Source organism: Anabrus simplex, chromosome 4 (genome assembly GCF_040414725.1).
Source record: "Anabrus simplex isolate iqAnaSimp1 chromosome 4, ASM4041472v1, whole genome shotgun sequence".
Lineage (NCBI taxonomy): Eukaryota > Metazoa > Arthropoda > Insecta > Orthoptera > Tettigoniidae > Anabrus > Anabrus simplex.
This window is the reverse complement of record NC_090268.1, coordinates 326,207,514-326,232,919: the sequence shown is the minus strand read 5'-3', so window position 1 is coordinate 326,232,919 and position 25,406 is coordinate 326,207,514. Positions and strand designations below refer to the sequence as shown.

At 40.0% G+C, this 25,406-nt stretch overlaps 1 protein-coding gene across 1 annotated transcript in view; it reads left to right on the top strand.

Moving 5' to 3' along the window:
• The window catches only part of LOC136872690 (USP6 N-terminal-like protein), a 258,189-nt gene that overhangs the window by 138,829 nt on the left and 93,954 nt on the right, over window positions 1-25,406 (top strand). The window contains exons 6-7 of the mRNA XM_067146511.2: window positions 14,567-14,713; window positions 23,517-23,826. Of these exons, the coding sequence (XP_067002612.1) occupies window positions 14,567-14,713; window positions 23,517-23,826 (457 nt within the window). The remainder of the gene's footprint in view (window positions 1-14,566; window positions 14,714-23,516; window positions 23,827-25,406) is intronic.

The following is a 25,406-nucleotide window of genomic DNA, read 5'->3' as shown; positions in this document are numbered from 1 at the left end:
ATTGGCAAAACAAATGAAATTGCAGACAGCGGACCCTCTACAATTTTATTTATATAGATTAGGGTTCAGAAGTTTCTGACCTAAAGTAGTACAAAATATGCAAGCAAATATGCCCTAAAAACTAGCTACCATATTTACTCGCATATTAGACCCCTATTATCCCCACTTTTACAGCCAAAAAATGTAAAAGAGGGTCCAATATGCGCAAATTTTGTGCAGCGAACAGATGACTTCTAGGCTATAACGAGCTATAAATTCTACATGTAAACATTCTACGCTATTCTTTAACAAACTTATGAATGTATTTGTGTTATACTGGCTATTTTCATTGGAAGGCAGTATTTCTAAATGTAAAAAGACAATAAATGGTGAATTTGGCTTTTAGGCCTTCATAGTAAATATAGTCCGTTTTCTTACTGGTACCCATATCACGTCATTCATTACATCTCTTTAATTCTTCTGGGCATACGGTTGTAAAAACTCGCTACGAAGATTCATCTCACTTCATACTCGACCCCGTAGAGGAAAGGGATAAGGGTATCGTATTGTCATATTATACAATATTGATACAAAGGAACTCAATGGCCAGTCATTTGTCTGTCAGTTGAGCAGTAGGTCTACCACACAGTAAACCTGATCACTGCTTTCATTTGAATTATTGTCTTGTGCCGCCAACTTCCCTGCTACCGGCTTGTCATCATTCTAAGTGACATCATCTTTACTGCCTTTTCGTCAGCCGTGTACTGCAGCCGAGAGCATACGAGGTCCCGTCTTTTTTTAACCTTTTAAAAATAGTTTTGTTCCCAACTATAGAGTCTAAATAGTGTGAATCTATTCCCAAATGCTTTTTCTGGAGATGGTCTTTGAAATTCCCAGTTGGTGTATGTGTAACAAAAGCCTCTCCTTCGGAATAAAACCATGCTGTAGAAAGCGTGCCAAACCACCAGCTGATTACTAGTGTATGTTATGAGTTGTACTTCCGCATGTAATACATAGTGACTGGAAGCATTCTTTGGATAACTGTGGCTGTTGAAAGCCAGGCCCTTATTTTGAAGTATACAGTATTTCATGCTTGTTCTCCTAATTTACATAAACAGTTGTACATGAAATAAGAAAGATCCCATTGTTTAGGTTCGGTATGCTATTGCGCGGGTAGTGCCGATAGTTGCAAGACAGAAAGAAAAATAAATAACAGGAAAATTTGCCGCATTTATGGATATCTACAGATGTGGCGGTAATACTTTTAATTATCATAATGTTTAATTTCGTATGTTCGTTGTCTCCATTTCTTTTTATTATCGCATATCCTAGTGTGTTTTGTTTGGCGTCTCCAAAAATTGTTTAAAGTACAGTATTCGGGGTTTGCAAATAATTTGCATAAATTATGTCCGCTATTGAGCAGAAACTGAGAAAGAAGCCTAATAGACTTTCCAAGAGAGTGAATTGTTATTGAACTTGGTGGCAGAAAGCATTAACAAAGGGAATAAGAAAAACCAATTATAGCCTACACATTGTACGTCACTCAAAAAATAAGTCAGTATTCCTTCATTCTTCATTAAAAGTCACCCACTCGTGTACCGTACAAGATATTAGCTATAATCGAGAATTCATTTTAGGCCTACCTATGTGTTGGGAATTCCAGGTTATGTTCGGAAGCTTTAGATAACCTAAAATGTGTCTGAAAATTAGAGTCGTCGTAGTCCTGGAAATATGTTGCACGTTTTTTTATCCATCTAGGACGTTTATTAATTGCATAATCTCGATCATATTACTCGTTGCTGTGATTTTCTTTCAGTTAGATATTCCAGCCGTCTACGGCCTAAAAAGAGCAATTTAGGGATAGGTGGCAAGTTTTTATAGTATGCAGGTGAATTCATCACCATCCTTAGAAAGTTTTTATTCCCCTCCCTGGAGATAATACTTACTCTCTGCACAGGAGAGTTGTTGGGTTGGAGAAGGAGTTAAGAGTTTGGGAGATGGATAAACAGAGCATTGAAGTGTTGGAAGGTGCTGGGGAGGTGGGGGATGTTTTGGTCTCTTAGCTAAGTCCTTTAGTGGTATTGATGAGTAGATATACATTATAAAGAATACATAAGTTTGATTCTTCTTTGATAGTGACTTGGGGTGTTTGCAGTAGGCCTAGTTATGATTTTGAACAATGAGAAGATAGATTTCACATATTGCTTATACAGTATAATGCAGAACAGACATGGAGACCATTCAAACAGCAGTTGTACCTACAGAATGAACATAGGAGATCGCATTGAATATGATTGACAAAGCTTGTAAGTACACAGAGGTGGATTCTTTTTTTTTTTCTTTTTCTTTTCTTTTTTAAATGGACAGGAAAGTTGTTTTTCAAATTTTTAAAGTATGAAGCAGCAATTTTACTTGCTAGGGGACAAAACAGAACAAGTACATATTTGAACCACATTGATTATAACGGACACTTATTTATCATGCTATGGGACGGATCATATATTGGTATACTGCGTGGTTACACAGTTGAACAACACTTTGATATTTATATAGGGGATAAATACAGTGAAACCTCGTTAGTGCATTCTTCATTAACACGTTTTCCCGCTTAGCACGTAGCACGCTTAGTACGATCAAGTTTTTCCTATCCCTGAAAATGTAATTTGTCATCCCTTGTAAAAGAAACATGATTTCTAACAAGGGTAAGAGCCGTCGCCACAGTTGCGTGATTACAGAAATAGTGAGCCTATTTGTGGTTGTACAGTAGAAGTCCTCTATAGCGAGTACAGCATATAGCAAAAACTCTGTATTAACGACATATTTTTTTCTAATACCAGTATAATGGTTCGTTATTGGACATTATAAATTTTCCAGCGAACTCATTCTTGGTTGCCTGTGTTTCGCCCTCATGTGCTAAGTTGGGCTCATCAGTTGGTCCTTAGCATACCTACCAAGACGCAAGGCTAGTGCATACCGTGGAGGCCACTGGATAGGCTATTTGAAGCCACCAGCAGTGCCAATGCACTATGTGAGACTATGTCTCACTTCCAAGAATCGATGCCTGCCTGGCCATCAGATGATATAGATGTTGATTCCCATAGGAAACATGAAATATTTGTCCTGAATGAGTAAATTTATAATACCAATATAATGGTCCGTTATTGGATATTGTAAATTTTCCAGCTAACTCATTCTTGGTTGCCTGCATTTCACCCTCATGTGCTAAGTTGGGCTCATTAGTTGGGTCTTAGCACACCTACCAAGACGTAAGGCTAGTGCATACCGTGGAGGCTACTTGAAGCCACCAGCAGTGCCAATGCACTATGAGAGACTATGTCTCACTTCCAAAACATCAACATCTATATCATCTGATGGCCAGGCAGGCATCAATTTTTGGAAGTGAGACATAGACTCTAAATATTCAGCTTCACTTAGATATTCGGAGCTTGTATCAGCACATAATTCACAAATAATTTCATCTTTGTCTAAACACGTGCGATCCCTGGGCGCTGCCATCTTGCATGGCTCCTCGAACTTAGTAAATATGTTGTCAAGAAATGCAAAGAAAATCTATGATATGAAGAATACTCGAAAAGAAATGCAACTATCGATTGTGTAGAACCATACATAACAGAGTTCTATCACCCTTGACCTCCAAATAGTTCGCGTATATCTCAAAAGATAGCACTAAAGTTCAGTCTGCTGGGTCTGCTGCTAACATGAGATAACTCGGGACCGGTCTGCAACACTCGGCTAGGCAAACACGAGTTTTCTTGAGACCGGTCCGCATTGTGTTAAAATCTAGGTGATTGGTAGGGACGGTCAGGCTGGTTGAAGTTGTTGCATATGGATTGGATGAGGCAAAGGAGTTGGTGAGAAGTGGATGGTCCTGTGCGGACTCTACATTGTGATGGAGGAGTAAGTTAAGGGTCTTCAGGTAGGGGTGCTACTGATGGATTAGGATTTTATCTAGGATCTTGGCAAGAATTGTGATGAGACAAATGAGGCGGTAGGAGTCTAGGTTGGATTGTTTTTTTCCAGGTTTGTGGAAAAGGAGCATTGTGGATCTCTTCCAGGAGATGGGATAGAAACTGAATGTATAGAGGGATGCTAAGTGTGAGAAGTTCGATAGGGGCTTGGCGGATATGGCGGTACCAGATTTGGTCAGGACCTAGAGCGGTGTCGGAGTTGCAGACTAGGGCGTTAGTGTTATCGGGATGTTTAAGATGTGGGGTGCGAGTGTGTGAGTAGGAGAGGATTGAAGGGAGGGGGAGGAAAGGAGATTCTGGTAAAGGGTGATGTTGGGCAGAGATGAGTAATGGTAGGGAAAAGGAGTGAACCATTTTTGGAAGTGGGAAATGAATATCTCCAACTTTTCTTGGATGTTCGATGGAGATGTTCCGTTATGGATGATAGGGTATGAAGAGTGCTGTGTTGTCCAAGGAGGGAGGATAGCTTGCACCAGAATTGAGAAGGTGAGACATGGAGGTAATTGAGGGTCATGCAGGTTTTGGACCAGGTTATCCACTGGTAAGCTTTCAGGTACTTTGAGACTGTCCACATGTTCTGACGGTGGAGGCGAAGGAAGTAGGGGTCACGTGTATGGGTGAATTTGGATTGGTAAGATTGGGAGAGTATCTGGAGATGCAGGAACTTGAGTGGGAGACGGGTTTTGCAGGGCATATGGAGTGATGTGGGGATGTGGGTCTTTGAGACATTAGTTATGTTGGTATGGATGAAGTTGGAGAAGGTGTTTATGGATTGGGCATCAGTAGGAAGGAGAGGCGATTATGCTAGTTATTTGGTGATATGTTCATAGTAACCGGTCCAGTTGGCTTTGGCAAGGTTCGGTAACAGACGTGGGGGAGGAGGATTAGGACGTGGGGAGTGTTGAGGGTATTTGGGGAAGGATGAGGAGGTGGTCGCTGCTGATGCTGGGGAGGTGGGAAATGTGAGAAATGCCGGCGTTGGGGGTTGTTTGAAAAGAAGGGCGGCAGGGACCTGGGAGTGGGATTAGAGAGGAGTCAATATTGTTGAGGAACTTGTGGAGGTGTCAGATCTTGCCAGAGGAGCAGCTATGTAAGTTGAGATCTGCAAGAATTATGAAATGACGGAAAGTGGTGTGAAGATAAGTCATGAATTCTATGGGAAGGGGGGTTATGTTTCGGGAGTAGATGGTGGTGAGGTGCAGGATTCGGGAATGGAAGTACATAGTGGCAATGACGGATTTAGGATAGCAGTGTGGAGGTAGTAGGGTGTCGATGCGTGTGGGGAGCAAGGGCAGACCACAGTGGCTGCACCCCTATGACCGATACTATGTGGGTGGTCCATTCTGTGGAGGTTGATGCCAGGTTGATGAGCGGGCTGAGTATCACAGAGCATGGTTTCATTGAGAAGAACAGTGTGGGGAGGGTGTTGTTGTTGGTGGGTCTGGAGGAGTAGGTGCTTAAGTGAAAAGGATTTGATGTTAAGGAAAATAATGGAGGTGGGTAGAGAGGATGCATTGGTTGTACTATCCATCAAACAAGGGTCTCCAGGAGGTGAAATTGAAAATTTATATTTAATCCTGAGTGAGTGGTATGAAAATGGAGGTTGAGTGCTTGATTGGTGGATGCCTGGAGGTGAGTGAGGACGAGAGTGCGGTGATATGGAAAAATGTTGAGAAGAGAAAGGGTAAGGAAGCAGACTACGTCTTCTATGAAGGGTGGTATGAGTAGGGAGTTGGGTCTTTGGTTTTGATGCAAGCAACCAGATCCAAACAATTTTCTGGAGGTGGGGGACAGGACTTACATAGAAGGGAGTAGGTTGGGTGGCTCTGGCCACAAGATTTACACCGGGGTGGGAACTGGGTGTTAGGACACTGGTTGGTGGCGTGTGATTATGTACAATGCCCATGACTGAATTTTGGGCCCAGGATTGAGCAGTGCTGTGTCGTTATGTCAGACACTGCTCAGAGCTAATAGGCTGTGTTGGAGGGGCCTTGGAAGGTCCTATTCTGTAATGTTGTTTAAATATGCAGGCTCCGCTTTTCATCTGACAATCAGTGTCAGCAGTAGTTGGCAGAAGTACTCAGACCATGAAGGTCGGCCTGGTCGCATTTCTGATGCGGAACATTTTTGTGCAGGAATGTTCTCAGTGTTTAGTTCATATAAAATAACCTCATTAGAAATGTCTGGGTTGACCCCCTGATCACACAGCTGAACAGACTGTGTCTGGGGGTTGGTGGTAAGGTCTTATACTGGGGTTATTTGAGGCGTTGGAGCGAGGAGGATGAATCAAGTTGTGTGGCCGCAATAGAATTGACCAGCTTGTGAGCTGCTTCTTCACTATTGACCTTTATGATATAGCAATTAGATATAGGCCATATGTCTGCTATCTCATCAGGTTTCATCTGGAAATGGTGGAGGGTGCGATATATGGCTTGTGACAAGCGGTATTCAGGTGTGGGGTTTCCCAAAAGATAGGTGTGTGTTCCTTGGGGGGGGGGGGCAAGTTGAAATAGCTTTGATGTTGGTGATAGGACGAGCAGGCTGGGAGAGGGGGGGCTGTAGGAATATGTTGCTGAGGTGGTGTTCGGGTTGATGGAAATTATGTCCATCAATGCAGGAGCCTGCTAGAGATGAAGAATTGACAGTGAGTTTCCTTAACGGTCTTTTATATTGAACTCGGTCTGAAGGTGGATTGGTGGTGGTGGCACAAGTAGATATCGTTGAACCAGCGGATCTTCGGAAGAACACACAGTGGCAGTGCTGAGCTGGGCTTGTAATTTAGAGTCTATAGTGTTATACATGGAGTTGATGGTATTGGTGGTGGTGATCATCGTGGTAGTGGTAACGGTAATGATGGTGAAAGAATGCATCGTGATCACTGTCGCTTACAAACAGTGTTTATGGTGGACACTCGGTTCTTCGGATGAGCCCTCTAGATGTGGATGGATTTGGATCAGTTTTACAGTGAAAGCTCTTCCTGCCACCAACCTTATTTGTAGGGATGTATTTGCTATTCCATGTCTTTGTGCTGGTGTTTTAGTGTGTCGTGTGGATATTATGAAGAAATGCGTATTAAGATGAACACAAACACTCAGTCCCCAAGCCATAGGAATTAAGCAAGTGTGGTTACCCAGTCCACCCAGGAATTGAATCTAGGACCTTCGCTCTCAAAAGCTTAGTAAGATTTCCTCTATTACAGAATTGCAATATGCAGATGATGATGATGCCGTACCTGCTCTCACACCTGAGGAGCTGCAACTCAGTCAGTTGTTTCAAGAGTGCTTCCTACAGTTTGCTTACTACCATAAATTAATCATCACTACTGCTATTCTATTTAACATTATGTATAGGTCTACAGATAACTATGAACATTTGCATAAAAACAAAATTACATTAGAACACAACACGATCTTCTCATGAATACTACATTATCATAACTGGATGGAAAGAGGTTTCCTCATTAACGAAGAAAGAGCGAGGGCCCCCACCCTCTTACGTGCATCTTTGAATGATGAGTGAAGAGCACTGCTGTGAGCTCTGAGTGAGGAATAATCCACCCAGCATATTCGTACCCAAAGATGAACTGACTGCGTGTGCTCGGCTACCCCGTTCCGTCTCCCCTATTGTGCCACCTGCTCAGCACTCTCACAGTTCAGGCGGCCTGGAAGTACTGAAGAGTGTATTGACCAGTGAGGATGCCACATTTTTCTTTAATAATTTAAAAATATATGTCCAGAAAAGTTTATGCTTTTAAAGATACTCTGCAAATCTACAGGCCAAGAGCTTTCTCTGAATGCTTTACTATGTCAATCACTTCAGTCATTCTCTCAAAAGCCTGTAAACATGTTTCAAAAATTAGCTTAGTGTTTTAAATATAAAGATTTGTTGTAGTTACGTGTATTGGTTATATCAAGATAATTAAGCAAATTATTATTTTTTGATTCTGTAGTGAATTTTATGTGCTGATCAATGTTTTTAAGTTGTTCGAGTACTCCATCATTAATATAAAAGGTTCATTATTGGACATTATAAGACATTGTTGGATGCACTTGTGAACGGTTGGCTGTTTAGTTTAGTTTAGTAATGTTTTATTTTACCTGGCAAGATTAAGGCCTTCAGGCCTTCTCTTCCATCTAACTATCTAGCTCTTGCATTATTGTAGTGAAAAAGTAGTAAAAACCTATTGAAATTATTTAAATTTTGTGTGTGTGCATTCCATTTAGTGCTATTTGTATATTGGTGTTTAGTGTTTGTTGGTAGAAATTGGGAGTAGTGTTATTTATTTGAATTTTATAACAAGTAATTCATTCGGTGTTCAGTAGATTACATTTTCTAGGTTAAGTACGCTAGCTAGGTGTACTTTGTTTCGAATTTAGGCTTAGGAATTACTTTAGGTGTTAATATTAACTTTTAAAACAATATTTTTAAATATCTGTAGGTTCGTTGGTATTATACTTATAAAGGCAAATTATCATAAGGAGTTGTAACTCATTGTAATTTCCGTCGCTACTTTTCTGATATTTCGTACAGATATCCATTCAAACTATCACAAAGGTAATAATTTATTACATTAAATAACACGATAAGCCTGTAAACATCGATTTAAAGAGAATTCACGGTAATTTCACTGGATAATTACGGTACTTAACAGTTTCTTGGATTGTTGATGATTGTTGCTACAAGCACATGATAGTAGTGTAAATAAATACAAAGTCAGCTGATTCATTATTCCGATAATTTGTAGTCTTAGTTCCCTGCATACTTTGTACTTTCCACCTTCGTTTATTCATCGAGTAAAAGTTAATAATCAAATTCCTATATCCCAATAATATTGCACTTCAAGCCCCCAGCATGGTTTTGACAGAAATTATAGTAGGCAACCTCTTATTCTCAGCATTTAAGGACACTTTTATTCCCCGCCCCGCGTAATAGGGAAAATAATACTAATCCACCAGCGGTAAAAGTTCATATAACCACACTTCAGCTGAAAATTGTAGTGTAGATACACTGTAGTATAGATACAGTAGCCTACATTTAGATAGTGCCGTATCTTGCCTGCTATATTCGTGTGTTATCTTTCGTGTGTATCTATTAGAGCGTAGTACTAATATAATTTGTCTAAGCATTTGGCTTTGTTGGTAATCTTTGAGTACAGTAGTTCTTGCAAATTTCATTTCTGTTTGTGCTTAGTAGTGACATACGGTACCGGTATCGTAATTAGGATACGTCTGAAAGTAGTTTAAAAATTACTGTAGTGTACTGTACAGTAGTATACGAGTAATTTAGAGTTTAATGTGCTTATTTTATTATTGTGAAATATTTGTGTAGTACTGGTGTAGTAGAGGTATCCGTAGAAAATCTTACTAAAATTCTGTTGTTGTAATTAGGATAGGCTTAATTGCAGTTTGGAATTGTGTAGTTCTTGTGTATTACTTTCGATATTCAGTAATTAACATCAGTTTTTATCCTGTTATGGGTTGTAGGATAAAAAATACAGTATGACTAAGTAGTATTGTAGTGTAGTCGTATATTAATTACCGTATTGTTGTGTGATCTTTGAGTACTATCCCAGACAATATATACCTCCGTTCTTTTATTTTTTGCAAATAAGTTATTTTATTTTTATTTTCATTTTTTCCATAAGAATGGCTAAGGAGCGCGAGTGTACGAACTGTGGGTGTGGCGAGGCATTGAGGGATATGAGGGAAGAGTTGGAGAGTTTGAGGAAGATAATTAGGATTCTCACAGAAGACAGGAAGGAAGATAGGACTCCCTCAAACAATGTACAGGTTACAGTAGGTGTGCAAGAGGGAGGGGAAGGAAAGGTGGGAGTTGTAGAAGACAGCTGGTCTAATGTTCTAAGGGGAAGGAGATTGCAGGCTAAGGGCTCTATTCAGGATCAGAATTCAGGACAGGTGTCTGTGCGAAATTGGTATGAGTCACTCCAGGTAGAACAACAGAGGGAAGATGAGGGACAGGGAACTGTTGCTGAGATGTGTGGAAGTAGGAGGAAGGGAAAAGGTAGGAAAGGGAAATGTAGAGTAGAGGATAGGAAAAGACAGGTGGAACAGGGTCATGGGAGGGAGAAAAGGGAGGAGGAAGTACCTTCTGCAGCTATCAGGAAAGATAGGGCTGACCAGGAGGGGAGGGGTTCAAAGGAGGTGGGTAGGGTTGAGGCTCTGGTCATGGGGGATTCCATCGTTAGACACGTGGGGAAAGTGTGTGGAGGAAAGGGAACCAGGGTAGAATGTTATCCAAGAATTAGGTTGAGGCAGATGTTGAGGAAAGTAGAAGAGAGGGAGGAGGGGAAGGAGAAGGTGGTAGTGTTTCACGTTGGTACCAACAACGTAAGGCAAGCTGATATAAGTACCAACATAGTTGGAGATGTATGGGATCTGGTAAATGCAGCACGGGTGAAGTTTAAGAATTACATATAATTTTAAAAAAATATTTGTTTAATGTCAACCTAGTCAATACTAACAATTACCACTATTGTGGTTAAATGATCATAAATAATTGAAAAATCGTGAACATGTTTCGCCCTTCTTAATGGGCATCATCAGCACTATGAACAACTTTAAAAATAATAATAAAATAATAATAATAAAATAAAAAATAAAAATAATAATAAATAAGTTTAAGAAAGCGGAGATTGTTATTAGTGGAATACTGTGTAGGAGGGATACTGACTGGAGGGTGATTGGGGATTTATATGAGACTATGGAGTGGGTATGTGGGAAACTGGGAGTGAAATTTCTAGATCCTAATGGGTGGGTTGGAGATAGGGATCTGCGCTCTGATGGCCTTCACTTAAACCGCAGTGGTACGTATAAGTTAGGAAATTTGTTTGTGTCATAGGTGACCAGTATAGTGGAAGTGGAAAGTGTTTTTGAAGACTTTATTTGTAAAGTATGATATAACGTTTTATTTGTAATGACCTAATCTGTACTGTGTAATATTTGTAACATATGTATTTGTAAATAGTAGATTTCTATTCTGTACTTACTGGAAGTATCTAGAAAATTGTTGAACAGGGTGTGTGCCTTTTGTGGGTTATGTTTTCTAGGAGGAATTTTCTAACTATTCTGAAAATGGAAGATTCACGAACGTGTGTATTCGAGAATGTTAAAGTTCGCGACGGAAGTAGGAATTGTGATTGGTGAACCTAGGAGGGGATGGGCGGACTCATGCATTCTGATTGGCTACTCCAAGGCCAGAGTTTTCCTATATATAGTGAGCGAGGCTGCGTTTGCAATAATAATTCGGTCTTGTCTTGGCCTGATCTGCCTTTAGTCTGTGTTGGTCTGCGTCGTGTGCTACGCCTCGCTTCCGGGATGGGGCACCCTCGGGTAAGCACTCTTACTTTCCGTTCCAGTTAAAATTTCCTTAATGTTCGGTTGCTGTTTTATATAGGAGTCTGCCCTAGCCTAACCTAGATTTGCCAAATTAATTATTTACGACGCCTTACCTTTTCTGCTGGGGTTCCCTGTTTGTTTTCGAGGCATTCCCATTTCTTATTTCACTAAATATGTAGATTGAGATTTAATACATTTACCTTGGGGTTTGCCTCTTGTAGTTCAGTGTCACTTGATATACGCTTGAGTTTACGAGAGTACATTTACTTCACTATCAATTGTAATTGTTTTTACGTTGCTTTTAACCTTCTAACTTGCATTGTACTACTGGATTTGTAACTAGTTGTATTGTTGGTTTCAAGTTTGGAACTCATAGTGAAGCCCATTATCAAAGAACCTTTAAGATATGTGTATCACGGAGCTTATAGTTCGTAAGTTGTAATTTGGTGGATTTTGTTCGGAATGTATTTGTAAAATTTCACTTGTAAATAATACTTGTCAAATTTAAGGATCATGGCGATTTATTTCGGAATCTGCAATCTAAGCCATGTCCATGCCCTCGGTAGGTCCTGCCTGTTTCCACTTTCCTGGTTTATTATCCACTAGTTGGCCATACTGATATTTCGTATTATGTTTTTGTTGGCTGAGATCCGCGTAGGCCAGCTGATGTTTCTCTGAGTGTATAGTGTTTCCTGATAGTGTGTAGTTGCTCTTACTTCCCTTCTTTATTGTGTTTATTACTTGTTTTGTGTAATCACCGTAGTAAAGGTTACATTGGTAGCAGAGTGTGGTTCAATCAGCCAAATGGGGTCATTATACAAAGATACACATTAAAGTTAAAACACACAAAATTGACCCTCATAATTAAAACTGCCTATAACAAGTTAAAATACAAAGCATATTTATGCTAAATGTCCAGGTTTGAATATGTAATTAGTACAAGTTTGACAACTTGTTAGTCACAAATAAAATAAAAAACTGAAGCTCAGAAGCCTCGTAGAAAATAAGTTCATGTCTTTGACAGTCTTAAAAATTTTTAAATTTGTGTGCTTTGTACAGCATTGGCAGCCAACGTATGTAGAGAAATGTATGCTAAGTGCGATGCGGTAAAGTTAAATACGTCAAAAGAAGTGGATGGTGTTCCTCTGTGAGCATAAAAACAATACTAAGTCAGTAGATAATACATATAAAAACCAGCTTTGTAAATACGATGTTATGTCGTATTGTACTGGAGCGAGTGGATCTTGTGACCGGAACTGTGTGTTGAAGTTAAAATATTCCCGATCCAATGTGGGCCCATAGTATAAAAAATAAAAACGAGTTAAACTCGATTAGTGGAAATGGGGCAAGAAAATAAAGCTTTATGAAGAGACTCACCTTTAGTTGGCTGGTTGTGTGTGCTGCGGAGTTGAGTTGAAGAGGAACTGGCAAGGAAGTCGCATGGACCAACTGGGGAAGGAAGGGGAGAGGGAGGATTGTGTTAGGTAGAAAGAGGGGGAGGGGCGATAAATGGGCCGAGATCGAGGGGTTTTGGAGATAGGAGATTGGAGGGGATATCGCATCAAAGAGTTACGTCCTATCTGAAAGACTGAGCTGTTTTCTGTAATTTTGAACATATTAAACACTGCAATGAGAACATCAAACAGGATTTTCGGTTTCTCAGAGATGTCGTTTAAATTAAAGTTTGCATTAAAAAATTGGTCTAAATGATTGCAGCAGCTTTCAGTAGTATCTAAAAGAGAGCCCTTGCTAAGCATGTCAGAGATCTCAATATCCTGGTCTATTCCATAAAATTTGTTCTTAGCGTCATGTATATGCTGGCCTACCGCGGAAAACCTGTTATACATAATTGCATTCGTATGTTCCGTGTACTACTGGAAAACACATCTTTCCTTTTAACTGAAAGAGAAAAACAAAAACTTATCAGCATGAATCCGGGCCTACCGACCGTGAAGGCACTGCCAAAACTCCACAAGATCAGTGTCCCCATACGCCCCATTGTAAATTATAGACCAAGTCCCTTATATAAGCTGTCCCATTTTATATAATAATTCCTTAAAAAACATTACACATTCCTTTCGAACAAATCCATATGTGACATATGCTTCCTACTTAACCTGCTCGCATTCACAGCGCGCCAGCCCAGCTGAGCACCTCTGGGCTAGCCTCAACGGGTGCCCAGCTGAGCACCTCTGGGCTAGAGTTTTGGAGTGTGCATCTTGGCCAGCAAATTCTGATATGACTTATGAGGAAACAGAAGAAAGAAATTTCATAAACATTTAGGCTTCCTGAGAGATAAATCCAAAGTTTTTTGTTTTAAGAGTACCTTACGGAGAAGAAATGGCTATTTCTACCGCCCCTTTTCAATGCTATGGGCAATATCCCAGTTTTGATGAACGATTATGAATGAACCTTCTCTCAAATGAACTTGAACATGACTCCAAAAAGTGCTTCATTGCATTTAAGCAGAGTATAAACCTCATGTTTATCAAGTTGGTTGGCCTGCCTTTAAGACTTTTTAAGCCTATGAAGTATGTGAATTCATGGTTCCTGAAAGGACAATACACAGCGACTGGCACACAAACGAGGAGAGAAAGCATGAGGATTGCAATGACCATGCTCTACTGCCAGTTTGGAACTTCTTGTAGGCAGGTCAGCAATAAAACACTACCAGTACTTGTTTATGTGTGCTTAGTTGATCATTGCATTTTTAATACGCAGTTGAAAATGGGAGTATCTCTTCAATTTTTTTTAAAGCACTGACTGCACTCAAATGATAATTTTGACCATCATTTTTAGAATTTGTTAAGAAATGGCCAAGATTTCAGAAAGTTCTCATCTTGTTTCTTCCTTGATCCTCTTATTCTGCTCATATTTTACTCAAATGTAACTGATGCAGATCTGTCAGCTCAACATGTACTTGGTGTTCTAAAGTGTATGTTATAGTGCAAAATAAATAAATAAATAAATAAATAAATAAATAAATAAATAAATAAATAAATACACAGCAATGTGTAAACATTTGAAAATTATCTTTTCATATTTTCATATTTGTCCTTATCTCTTCTTTCTCTTGGTCCACTTCATATTGACCTGTCATTGCATTAATTCAAAAATATGTTCCTATCCAAGTTCCTATCTTTCTATGTATGACATTGTACTTTTATGGTTCAGAGAGACTGAGAGGTATATTGGAATTGTATTGTAAAAGAATATCTTTAAGATCTTCATTTTATTTGACAGGTTCCCTTTACTCTAACATTACGAATCTGGGATGTATATCTGTTTCTTGGAGAACGTATTTTAACAGGGATGGCTTACAATCTACTTAAGATGCATCGTCGTACCCTGCAAAATCTTGGAATGGATGAGATTCTGAATTTTTTGCAAGTAAGTTTTTATTAGATAACAACTTGAATTATTCACAAATGTTTATGAATGTAGACACTTATTTCTAACTCTATAATAACGCCTTTCAATATGTTTGCTATATATTAACTTGTGTCATACAGTATATTCTGTACAATTTATGAATTTACTTTGTTGATGTGAAAGGCATGTGAAATTCTGCTAAGTTTTCCCCGATGATAAGTTGGCTTTACTCAAAGCCATATCAGCGATAATGAGACTACTTCAAGGCCAGCGATAATTTGGAACTTCTTATTAACGAGATTACTGTTGCAATTTTTCAACTTTACAATGATCGTTCAACCGAAAGATGTCCCTTGTTAACAGCATTAAAAATTGAATTTTATGTTACATAAAGAAACACCACAGCTCACTTATTTTAAGGATTTATTCAACAAGTTCTCAACAACACAGTGCAGCAAGAAAATATATATAACACTTTGATCTGTAGTAATTACAGAACATATGTTTTTACAAAGAACTTTTTGATGAACATATGGCGAACTGTCACAGTTTTTATAAAAAACATTTAAAGTTGGTAGATACTAACACAATTCTTCCACACCCCTTTTCCCTTCCCTCTTTAGCTCATTACATCACTACCTTAATAACCAATAGTTTTTATGCAGGTTTTTAGACAATTTTAAAAAAGCTATGTCTTAGTACATTTGTAATGTTTCCACCTAAGCAAGGACACTTGTAGCTGATGATGTTTGTATAAAAATGAATTTTGTAATAACTGAAGAAATTGCTTAAGGCGATAAATACACTGCTGTGAAAAACTTAAGGATGAGATGGATAAAACAACGTAACATATAAACTACTCAGTGGAAGTGAATGAAAGTGTGGTACCATGTTGCCAGAGATCTCCCACATGTGCATGGAAACCTGGCGGAGGTCAGGGCGGCTATAGCGCCAAATGGGTCGGCTCAACAAAATGAGGCAGTTGAAGGAACGAGACGTGTGAGTCAACCAGTGAGCTGTTACAGTGCACCGTGATGGTGTTATTCATTACAACATGGCCCGGCGGCAACATTTCAATGACTTCACACAGAGAAGAATCATCGGGTAACTGGAAGAAGGGCAAGTGTGATGGGTGTAGTCCAGGAGTTAGATATTGCTCACAGCATTGTCTTATGTGCATAGAGAGCATTCTGAATCACAGGCACTGCTGCCCGAAGGAGAGGAGGGCAGCAACCATGGTCAACTACAGCAGCAGATGACCACTTCATTGTGAAACAAGCAAGAAGAAACTCGCGTCAAATAGCGGGTGCAATTGCAACCACATTTAACAGGACTGCAAGGCACCCTCTCATGCTCCACAGTGGCACGGGGGTGATATGTTTGCCTGATGACCATTACGTTGTGTTCCGCTGACATCCACACATCGGCGGCACAGTTTGCAGTGGTGCCAAGAGCATCAGGTGTGGACCGACGAGGAGTGGGGTCGTGTGCTTTTCTTAAATGAAAGCAGATTCAGTCTGAGTAGTGATTCTAGATGTACCCTCACCTGGCGAGAGGTGGGAACATGTAATACACCCAGGAACATTGTCTAACATATTAATTTTGGTGGTCCAAATGTTATGGTCGAGGAGGCATAATGTTGCATGGGCGTACCGACCTCCAAATCTTTGAATGGGGTACACTCACCAGTCAACATTATTGTGACAGTGTACTCCTTCCCCATGTGCATTTTTCAGGCATACATTCGGCCTTGACTTCATTTTTATGGACAACAATGCATGACCACATCGAACAGCGCAGGTGGAGGAGCTCTTTGAACGAGAGGCTATTCAGCAAAGGGACTTACCTGCCCATTCTCCCGACTTAAATCCTTGTCAATCACGCTGGTGGAGGTGTGGAACAGCCTACCACAAGAACTCCTTACCAATCTTGTGGCCAGCATGGGAATACATTGCAGAGCACGCATCGCTGTCTGTGGTGATCACACACCCTTTTAAGAACCATATCCCTTCTTTTATGATGTCCAGAGGACCATCATGAGTCTCGGTGACTTACGTGTAATTTGTCTCTGCATTAAAAGTGTAATTTCTGTTTGTTCCATTGCGTATTCCCTTCAATTGCGTACTGTACCATACTGTAGCAGTTCTTCCTATGTATGGTTCAAGTTTCATTGAGCTATGTTACTTAGTATTGACACAACCTGCGAGTTACTTTTGTCTTTAAGTTTTGCACAGCAGTGTATATAGTATCAGTATTGTGGAATAAATATTTAATTTTAAAATATATAAAACATTATTAGGTTGTTTGATATTCAATTTGTGTTTTATCTGCTTCCCTTGAATCCGCCGTTTTGGAGGAATTGTTAGAGCCATTATATAGCGAACTAATCGGTGATCAGTCCAGCCATCATCAACACTGGTCATAACTTTCGTTATATACATCACACTGATCTCTAGTTCGTTTTCTTGTGTAGTCAGTTAAGTGCCGGTATTCCGACCTGGGTGTTGTAACGTTGTTTTAAACTTATCCTTTTTGCTGATAGAGCATGTTCGTAATGACCAGATCATGTTCTTAGCTCTTAGTGAGGAGGAAGATTCCATTGGAATCGCTCTTGCCTACGCCCTTTTTGCCAATAGTGCCAAGCCATAGCGATCAGTCTCTACTAACGTGAACATTAAAATCTCCTATCTGATAGCTATATTTGATAGGAGTCAATCAAGCTGGTTATAGAACACTTCCTTTTGGTCATCATCGGATTTCACATTTGGAGAATATGCACTGATTATTGTAGCTCTCTGGTTGTTTTTGAGCCTCAGGTGGAGTGTCATGAGTCCTTCATTTTTACTAAATGGGAGCTTATCAAGATGGATATTAAGACGTTCTTTATTTACAACATCCACCCCACGAATCCTGGGTTCTCTTTTCAGAAGAACATAGAGCCACTGCCATGGTCCATAAACTGACCTCCAGCAGGCCTGGTTTCACTTAGAGTAGCAGTTTCAAATATCACTTTGCATGTGCTTATAAAAGAATGCCTAAATCATGATGTCAAACCAGAGAGAAGTTCATATTGGCTATGTCACAGTATTACTTCAATCAAATCCTGGTGTGTAATAAAAGAAATACATATCACATTCACTAAAAGTGCATTAAAATTCACGTTAACACAAGCACTCTATTTTATTTATTAATAAAGGAATTATAGAGGTCCTCCTTCCACTTGAATAACACCCGCAAGAAAAGTAACTGGATTTTACACAGGTGTTAGTCGACATTCAATACAGCTATCTAGTAAGCAGGCTCTCGCCTCACTTCCAAAGAGTTTTTGGTGGTGGTTATGTTAGTCATTCATCACAGATGATAGAGAGGCCTTGTCAGAGAGACGTAAAGGGACAGTATGTAGATGTCCTGCATCACCTCCCAGTCACAGTGAGAAGGAAATGACCAGGAAAATGGACAGAAAATAGCTGGTTTTACTGCTGGGCAAAACAGTTCCTACTTCAGGGTTATTATAAATGATTTGAGCAATTCCATAGCTCTAAAATAACTTTATTATTTGACATATTGTCACAAGGCTTTGCTCGCACATAGATAAACTCAAAAAGGTTGGGTTTTTTTTTGTTTTTTTTTTTGTTTTGACATTTACAAATGTTTGATATGTGCCCCTGTAGTGATTCTGCAGACATCAAGCCTATAATCAAGTTCGTCTCAACTCAGCGCAGCATGTCCCTATCAATGGATTCGAAAGCACAGTTGATGCGAACTCTCAGTTCTGGCAGGTTTGTTGGCAGAGGAGGTGTAAACAATGAGTCTTTCACTTAACCCCACACAAAGAAATCACATGGGCTTATGTCAGGAGAGCATGGAGGCCATGACATGAATTGCTGATCATCAGCTCCACCACGACTGATCCATTGGTTTGGCAATCTTCTGTTTAAGAATTGACGAATATCACCATGGAAGTGGGGTGGAGCACCATCCTGTTGGAAGATGAAGTTCACGCTGTCCTCCAGTTCCGGCATGAGCCAATTTTCCAGCATGTCCAGTGTCCTGTAATGGATTTTTCATAGAAGAAAAAGGGGTTGTACACTTTAAACCGTGAGACTGCACAAAACACAGTAACTTTTGGTGAATTTCGAATGTGCTGCACGATAGTGTGAGGATTCTCTAGCCCCCAGATTCGCACATTTTGTCTGTTCACTGCACCATTAACAAAAGGGTTGCTTCATCACTGAAGACAAGTTTCGTACTAAACTCATCCTCTTCCATACACTGTTGCAACCGCGCCAAAAATTCGAGGCGTTTGACTTTGTCATTGGGAGTCAGAGCTTGTAGCAGTTGTAAGCGGTAAGGCTTCTGCTTTAGTCGTTTCTGTAAGATTTTCCAAATGGTCAGCTGTGGTATGTTCAGCTCTCTGCTTGCTCTCTCCGTCGACATCTGTGGGCTATGCGTGAAACTTGGCCACACGCGATCAACTGTTTCTTCTATCACTGCAGGCCGACCCGTTGATTTCCCCTTACAGAGACATCCTGAAGCTTTAAACTGTACATACCATCGCCGAATGGAGTTAGCAGTTGGTGGATCTTTGTGGTACTTTGTCCTGAAGTATCGTTGCACTATTATGACAGAATGATGTGAGTACATTTCAAGCACAACAAACGTTTTCTCGATTCCTGTTGCCGTCTTGTCTCACTACATACTGCTCACTGCTGCTAAGCTCTCGTAGCAGAAATCTGAAGCGCAGACCAAAACTTTTTGAGTTTTTCTACATGACCGTTGAGTTTCATGACCATATGTCAATTCATGGAGCTACAGTGAATTTATGAAATCGCTTCAATCATTTGTAATAACCCTGTAGAAAACGGTTGTCGCTGGAACAGTTGCATGCAGGCAACCGTTATATAAAACAGTTGCAAAATAATGTACTTCTACCGATATGGTTAGAAACGAGGTAGTGCAACAACTTCGATCAGCCGCGGCAACTTCTCACGACTTTCCCTGTACCGGCCAGGCGGTGATCCACATCCTTTTACACAGTATGAACCTCTATAAAAGAAAATGGATTAATTTACATATTTCAGTCCTACAGCAGAACCCTGGGATATATAAAGATTACAACACGACCAAGAACACAATTTTTCAACCACCCGGAGCCAAAAATATTGCCTTAAAGATTGATAACGGCCTTTTTTCCTTAGAAATATAAAATTCTGAAATGTACACTGACTTAGCAAATATCATGGGATAATCACCTAATAGCCTGTGGGGCCTCCTCTGGCCCTGTGAACTGCAGTGAGACGCCATGGAAGTGAGTCGACAAGTCCCTGGTAGTCCTCTGGACGCAGCTGACACCAAATCGTTTGCAGAGCAGCCACCAGTACTGGTCTGTTCGTGGGTGCAGGATCCATGGCACGGAGCCTGCATTCCAGGACATCCCAGATATGCTCGATAGGATTCATGTCGGGGCTCCTGGGTGGCCATGGCAGTCGTTGGACCTCTGCTGCATGTTCCTGGAACCATTCCCGGGCGACATGGGAGCGATGTGGCGGCGCATTATCTTGGAACACTGCAGAACCGTCTGGGTGCTGGAAGGCCAAAAATGAACGGAGATGGTCTCCGAGCAGCTCAACATACTGCGTACTATTCAAAGTCTCTTCCAGAACAACTAGGGGGCCCATTCCATACCAGGAAAATGCACCCCAGACCATAACAGAGACGCCAGTGCCCTGGACCACACCATGATTAATTAATTTCATTATGTTCTGTATTGATATCTACCATATATCATAGAAAGAAAAGAAAGATCCGCCTAATCAATACTTATTTATTAAGTTTCTTAATAACAGAACCGGTTTCGACTCCTCACAAAGTCATCTTCAGCTGTCTTGTACATTTTGTGAGGAGTCGAAACCGGTTCTGTTATTAAGAAACTTAATAAGTATTGATCAGGTGGATCTTTCTTTTCTTTCTATGATATCTGGACCACACCTTCGAGGCAGGCAGGATCCATCGCTTCATTTGGTCTGCGCCATACACGGTGCCTCCCATCGGCATGGTGCAGTTGAAATCGTGATTCATACGACCATATCACGTTATGCCATTGTTCCAGTGTCCATCCCTGGTGACTGGAGACAAATGCGCGTCGTTGTGCCCGATGACGTTGGGTTAACAGTGGCACCTGTGTGCAGCACCGGCTCCCATACCCCATAGAACCCATGTTCCTACGGATTGTCCACTGGGAGACGTGTCTAGCACGGCCTGTGTTGAATTGAGCCATGATTTGTTGCACGGTTGCCCGTCTGTCACTATTGACAATCCGTCTCAGATGTCACCAGTCACGGTTATCGAGGGTGACTGGACGGCCCATCGTTTGTCTGTTGTGGACGGTGACACCCACATTCAACCATTCACGATACACCCTGGACATGGTTGATCGTGTGAAGCCGAATTCCCGCACCACTTCCGAAATCGTACTTCCCATCCGTCGGGTACCGACCATCATACCCCGTTCGAACGGTGCCAGCTCACGACGACGTTCCATGTTACACCTATCACATGCACAGCCACTGCTCACAAGGGCTCCTATACAACTGCCGCTGGTGCAGGGGCGGAGTGTTGCGCAGACAACACACCTGCACATCAGTGCTCCGCTATCCCTTGACATTTGCTCAGTCAGTGTATATAAACAATGTATAAAACATTCCATTGTATATTGTGTTAAAATTTGGATTTGATCAGTTAATATGTTTTTCGAAATGCAGAGATGCCAGATTTTTGTTCCGCAGGAGTTCTTTAACGTGCCAGTAAATCTACTGACATGAGGTTGACATATTTGAGCACTGTCAAATACCACCAATCTAAGTCAGGATCGAATCTACCAAGTTGGGCTCAGAAGGACAGCATTCCACTGTCCGAGCCATTCTGAAGTGTTTTTGTCATTACAGAGACGGATTTGAAGTTGGATGTTTTGTATTAGTTTTAAATGTACAGTATCTAAAGATCATTAGTTCTCTCTTGCATGACTGAGTGGAGTATCATTAGAATAACAAGATTAACTCAAATATTACTCAGCTAACTATACCTTGCAACACTCGAGTCACTGAATCTGACGTAACACTGTATTTCCGCTCTTGGTGACGTCAGGCCTCCCTGACGTGTGAGTTTTTCTATACATACATGCTTGATACCCTTTTTTGTATAAAATGTTTGAGTCACCAATCCCCACTTGTACACTGCTTTTACTCTCATGATACAACATTTTAATCTTGTTAATTAATGATTTTGGTACATTCCTTTTCCATAGGCATTCCCATACATGTTTTCTCTTAACTGTATCAAACTACTGTATTAAAGTCTCTTCCAGAACAACTAGGGGGCCCATTCCATACCAGGAAAATGCACCCCAGACCATAACAGAAACGCCAGCGCCCTGGACCACACCTTGATTAACCACCTTTGTGGTTTTGCTAGAATTAGGGCAGTTATCCTAGCAGAGGTGCCAACTATTACGGATTATCCGTAATTATTACGGAATTCACCTCACGATTACGGAATTACGGTCAAAGGGGAAATTATTACGGAAACGCTGACATTATCAGGAGAAAATAATTTTCTACAGAAACAAGAAAAAGAAAAAGGCTCGAAAGGATTGAACATTTCTCCTAAATTGTCCTCGTTTCAATGCTTGTGAGTTGGCAACGATACTTACTCGAGCGTGACTTCCTTTTGCTACCCATAAGTGTTGTAAAATTCATTGTGAATGAAGGAGCTCATGCGCTGCTCTTCTGCACTATAAATCCTTCAGTAATGTTGTATTTGCTGTGTTAATTGTACCTGACAGTTGACATAAAGATTGAGAGAGAAGTGAGGCCTACATTAAGCACATCTGCACTGGAATCGCTTGTGGTTCAGAAGACGAACATGTCATCACAGTGGAAAGGATGCTTCAAGAAAAGCTACACTGAAAAGCAGCTGTTGCATGGGTAACAAGCTACAAGGAGTGTTTTATCACAGAACTAACAGGTTGTGTAATATGATATACTTTCAAATAGATTGCTAGTGGGAAGGATAAAAGGGGTGTCATTATCGAGAAGGGAGGTGCATGCTTTGGACTTGACTCGGAATTTTTCTTGTGGGTGGAGGGCGATTACTGATAATCCACTTCAAACGTTGGCACCTCTGTCCTAGGTTGTTCTCTGTTTTCTAAGTTAATGTGAAACATTTAGGTTAAAAGAGGTGTCTTCAGGGTTATTAAAGATATGGAAAGTACAGAACAGGAAGAAAGGAAAGGAAACTCATGAGACTCAACATATGATATCACATGCATTAGGTCTTGTTAACATGAGGTTGTTAGTTGATAGCATGGTGCATGGTTTTGAATTTTAACTATTTTGTGTTCAAAGAAGTGACAAGGTTTCTGCCACAAACATTAAATACATGCAATGGAAATTCATGTACACTGCATGTGGAAAATTGTCTTTCAAGTGACCACAGTTCGCTTGCTCATTAGAGCATTCTTCATAACTTTATCCAGAGTTTCTGAATATACCACATCAGTTTGTGCTCAAATATTGTTCTTGAGCTCCTGAGTGGTTGCTAGTTTGAGTTACCTCAAAGAAAGAAAATCCAGGGTTGTCAAATCTGAGAATCAGAAAATTGGACTGCTGATTTTCAAAGTAAAGTTCAGTTAAGGTTCGTCCACCATTGGATGCTCACTTTCTGCATGGTTACTTTCCCAAGCATCCTTCAGAACATGCCTATCTGGCTGAACATATATAGAGATTCAATCCTTTAGGTAATCTTACTTTTTTTTCTGGTTTAGGTAAAACTGGAACGGGACTTCGGTTTTGACGATGATGTAGTTATGATCAATCTAGAGCAGAATCTGTCCGAGCTGAAACGTTCTAAGTTAGATTATGCTGGTCCTCCACCTCAACACGAACTACCAAAGAGGCCTTTTGGCATGTTATCGGACTTGCCATTTGAACGTAAAATTGGTAGACGGAGCAATGAGTTCAGTGCAGCTGAGCGGGCTACTAAGGAGAGTGTTGTTTTAAGAAGAGATGCTGCCGAGCATGCTGCAACCACTGGCAGTAGGGACTCAAGGATATCCATTGGAGATGGTCTAAGTGGTAAGTCGATGTACATTACCCACCTGTAACACTGTGAGTGGCAGGCGACTTACTGATTAAGTTAGCAGATAACCTGTCTGTTTTTCTTTGTACATATGTGTATTCTTTCTCACTTAGTGATGTTGATATTGTTTCTTATAATTTGTGCAGAAGGGAAGTGTGCTATCTATATTTTATGAACTAGTTAATAAAATTTCTTGTATTGTTTTGTCTTTGCCATACAGGCCTATTTTTTATGTGTAGGTTATATTAAATCATTTTAGGTCAGATCAGTTATCAGTCATGCTCTAAAAGTTTCCAAATGAAATAATATATGATAATTGTATTGCATGAAGATTGTGTTTTGCATAATTCCAATTTGCATGTAGCACTTCTCACAGATTTAATGTAAATCTTTTGATTTGGAGATTGCTGTTCTAGGCAAGATTCAGCTATTTGCATGGTGTTCTGCACTGTTTTTATGACTGCTCTCAGAGTTTTAATTTTTTTAATAGATTTCTGTTAGAATAGCTGTCTAATCTGTTAACAACAAGGCATGTATACATAATTGTCAAGAAAACATCGTATTGAAAGGAAAAACGAAGTTGTCGAATACAAAAAGTCTTTATATTCGCTGTCCTTCAGATATGTCTGTGCTAGTATGTATGATCAAGTCTGCATTGTTGTTATAATATTAAAATTAATATTAAATTCAATATTGAATAGTTTTGGAAGTAGAATTTCACAAGGTTGAGCCTCACTGTTGCTGCTGGATAGTTGATTTTTCATTATCAAATATGAATTTTGTTATTTAACAATCTTACTTCTCTCCTACTGTCACAGATTGTCAGTGTTCTAATTCATCCACAAAATTACTTTACTAGAAATAATTCTTGTTCTAGATCAGATGTAGAAAATAAATATGGTATTTTCAGTATTATATTCCAATTTCAAGTTGTTGATTAGTAGATCTGAAGGAATTAAGGAGAAGAGTGTAATAATATTGAAAATAATAAATGTTTGCGTTTAATAAAAGTGAAGGACTTCTCCATCTAATTAGCATTTTTCTGCAGGTACAGAGTCCACTCTTTGAATCAACTTTTTAAAATCTTGCTCTGTCATCTGGAAAACACAGCTTGAAAAGTATCTCCACAGTTGCAAACACTTTAAACGTAACATCATATTTGGGCTTGCTTTACTGGTGGATCTTAATGTTCTTTCTCTTCTTTCATTACTTGAAAATTTGTCTATTGCTCTTGCATGCATTAAGTCTCGAGTATTTCTAATTAAATTCTTCCTTTGGATGGTGTGGTGAATACAGTAATTTGCTAACTGATTTTGTGAAGCAGCTTTTTGCATAATTAAGATCATTAATGGGTAAAACAGTACACAACTTAACTGTTGAAAAATATGTTCTCTGCTCTTGGCCTGTTTAACCATTAATGTAACCAACATCAAATACTGTATCTGAGTTATAATCTGTTAAGTTCTGTGCTAAAAACTTCATTTAATTCCTTCAAAATATATTCAGATATGTCATCAACCTCCCTTCCAGGGGTCAGAAGCCCCAAAACCATTCCTTGAACACTTCTGTTGAACTC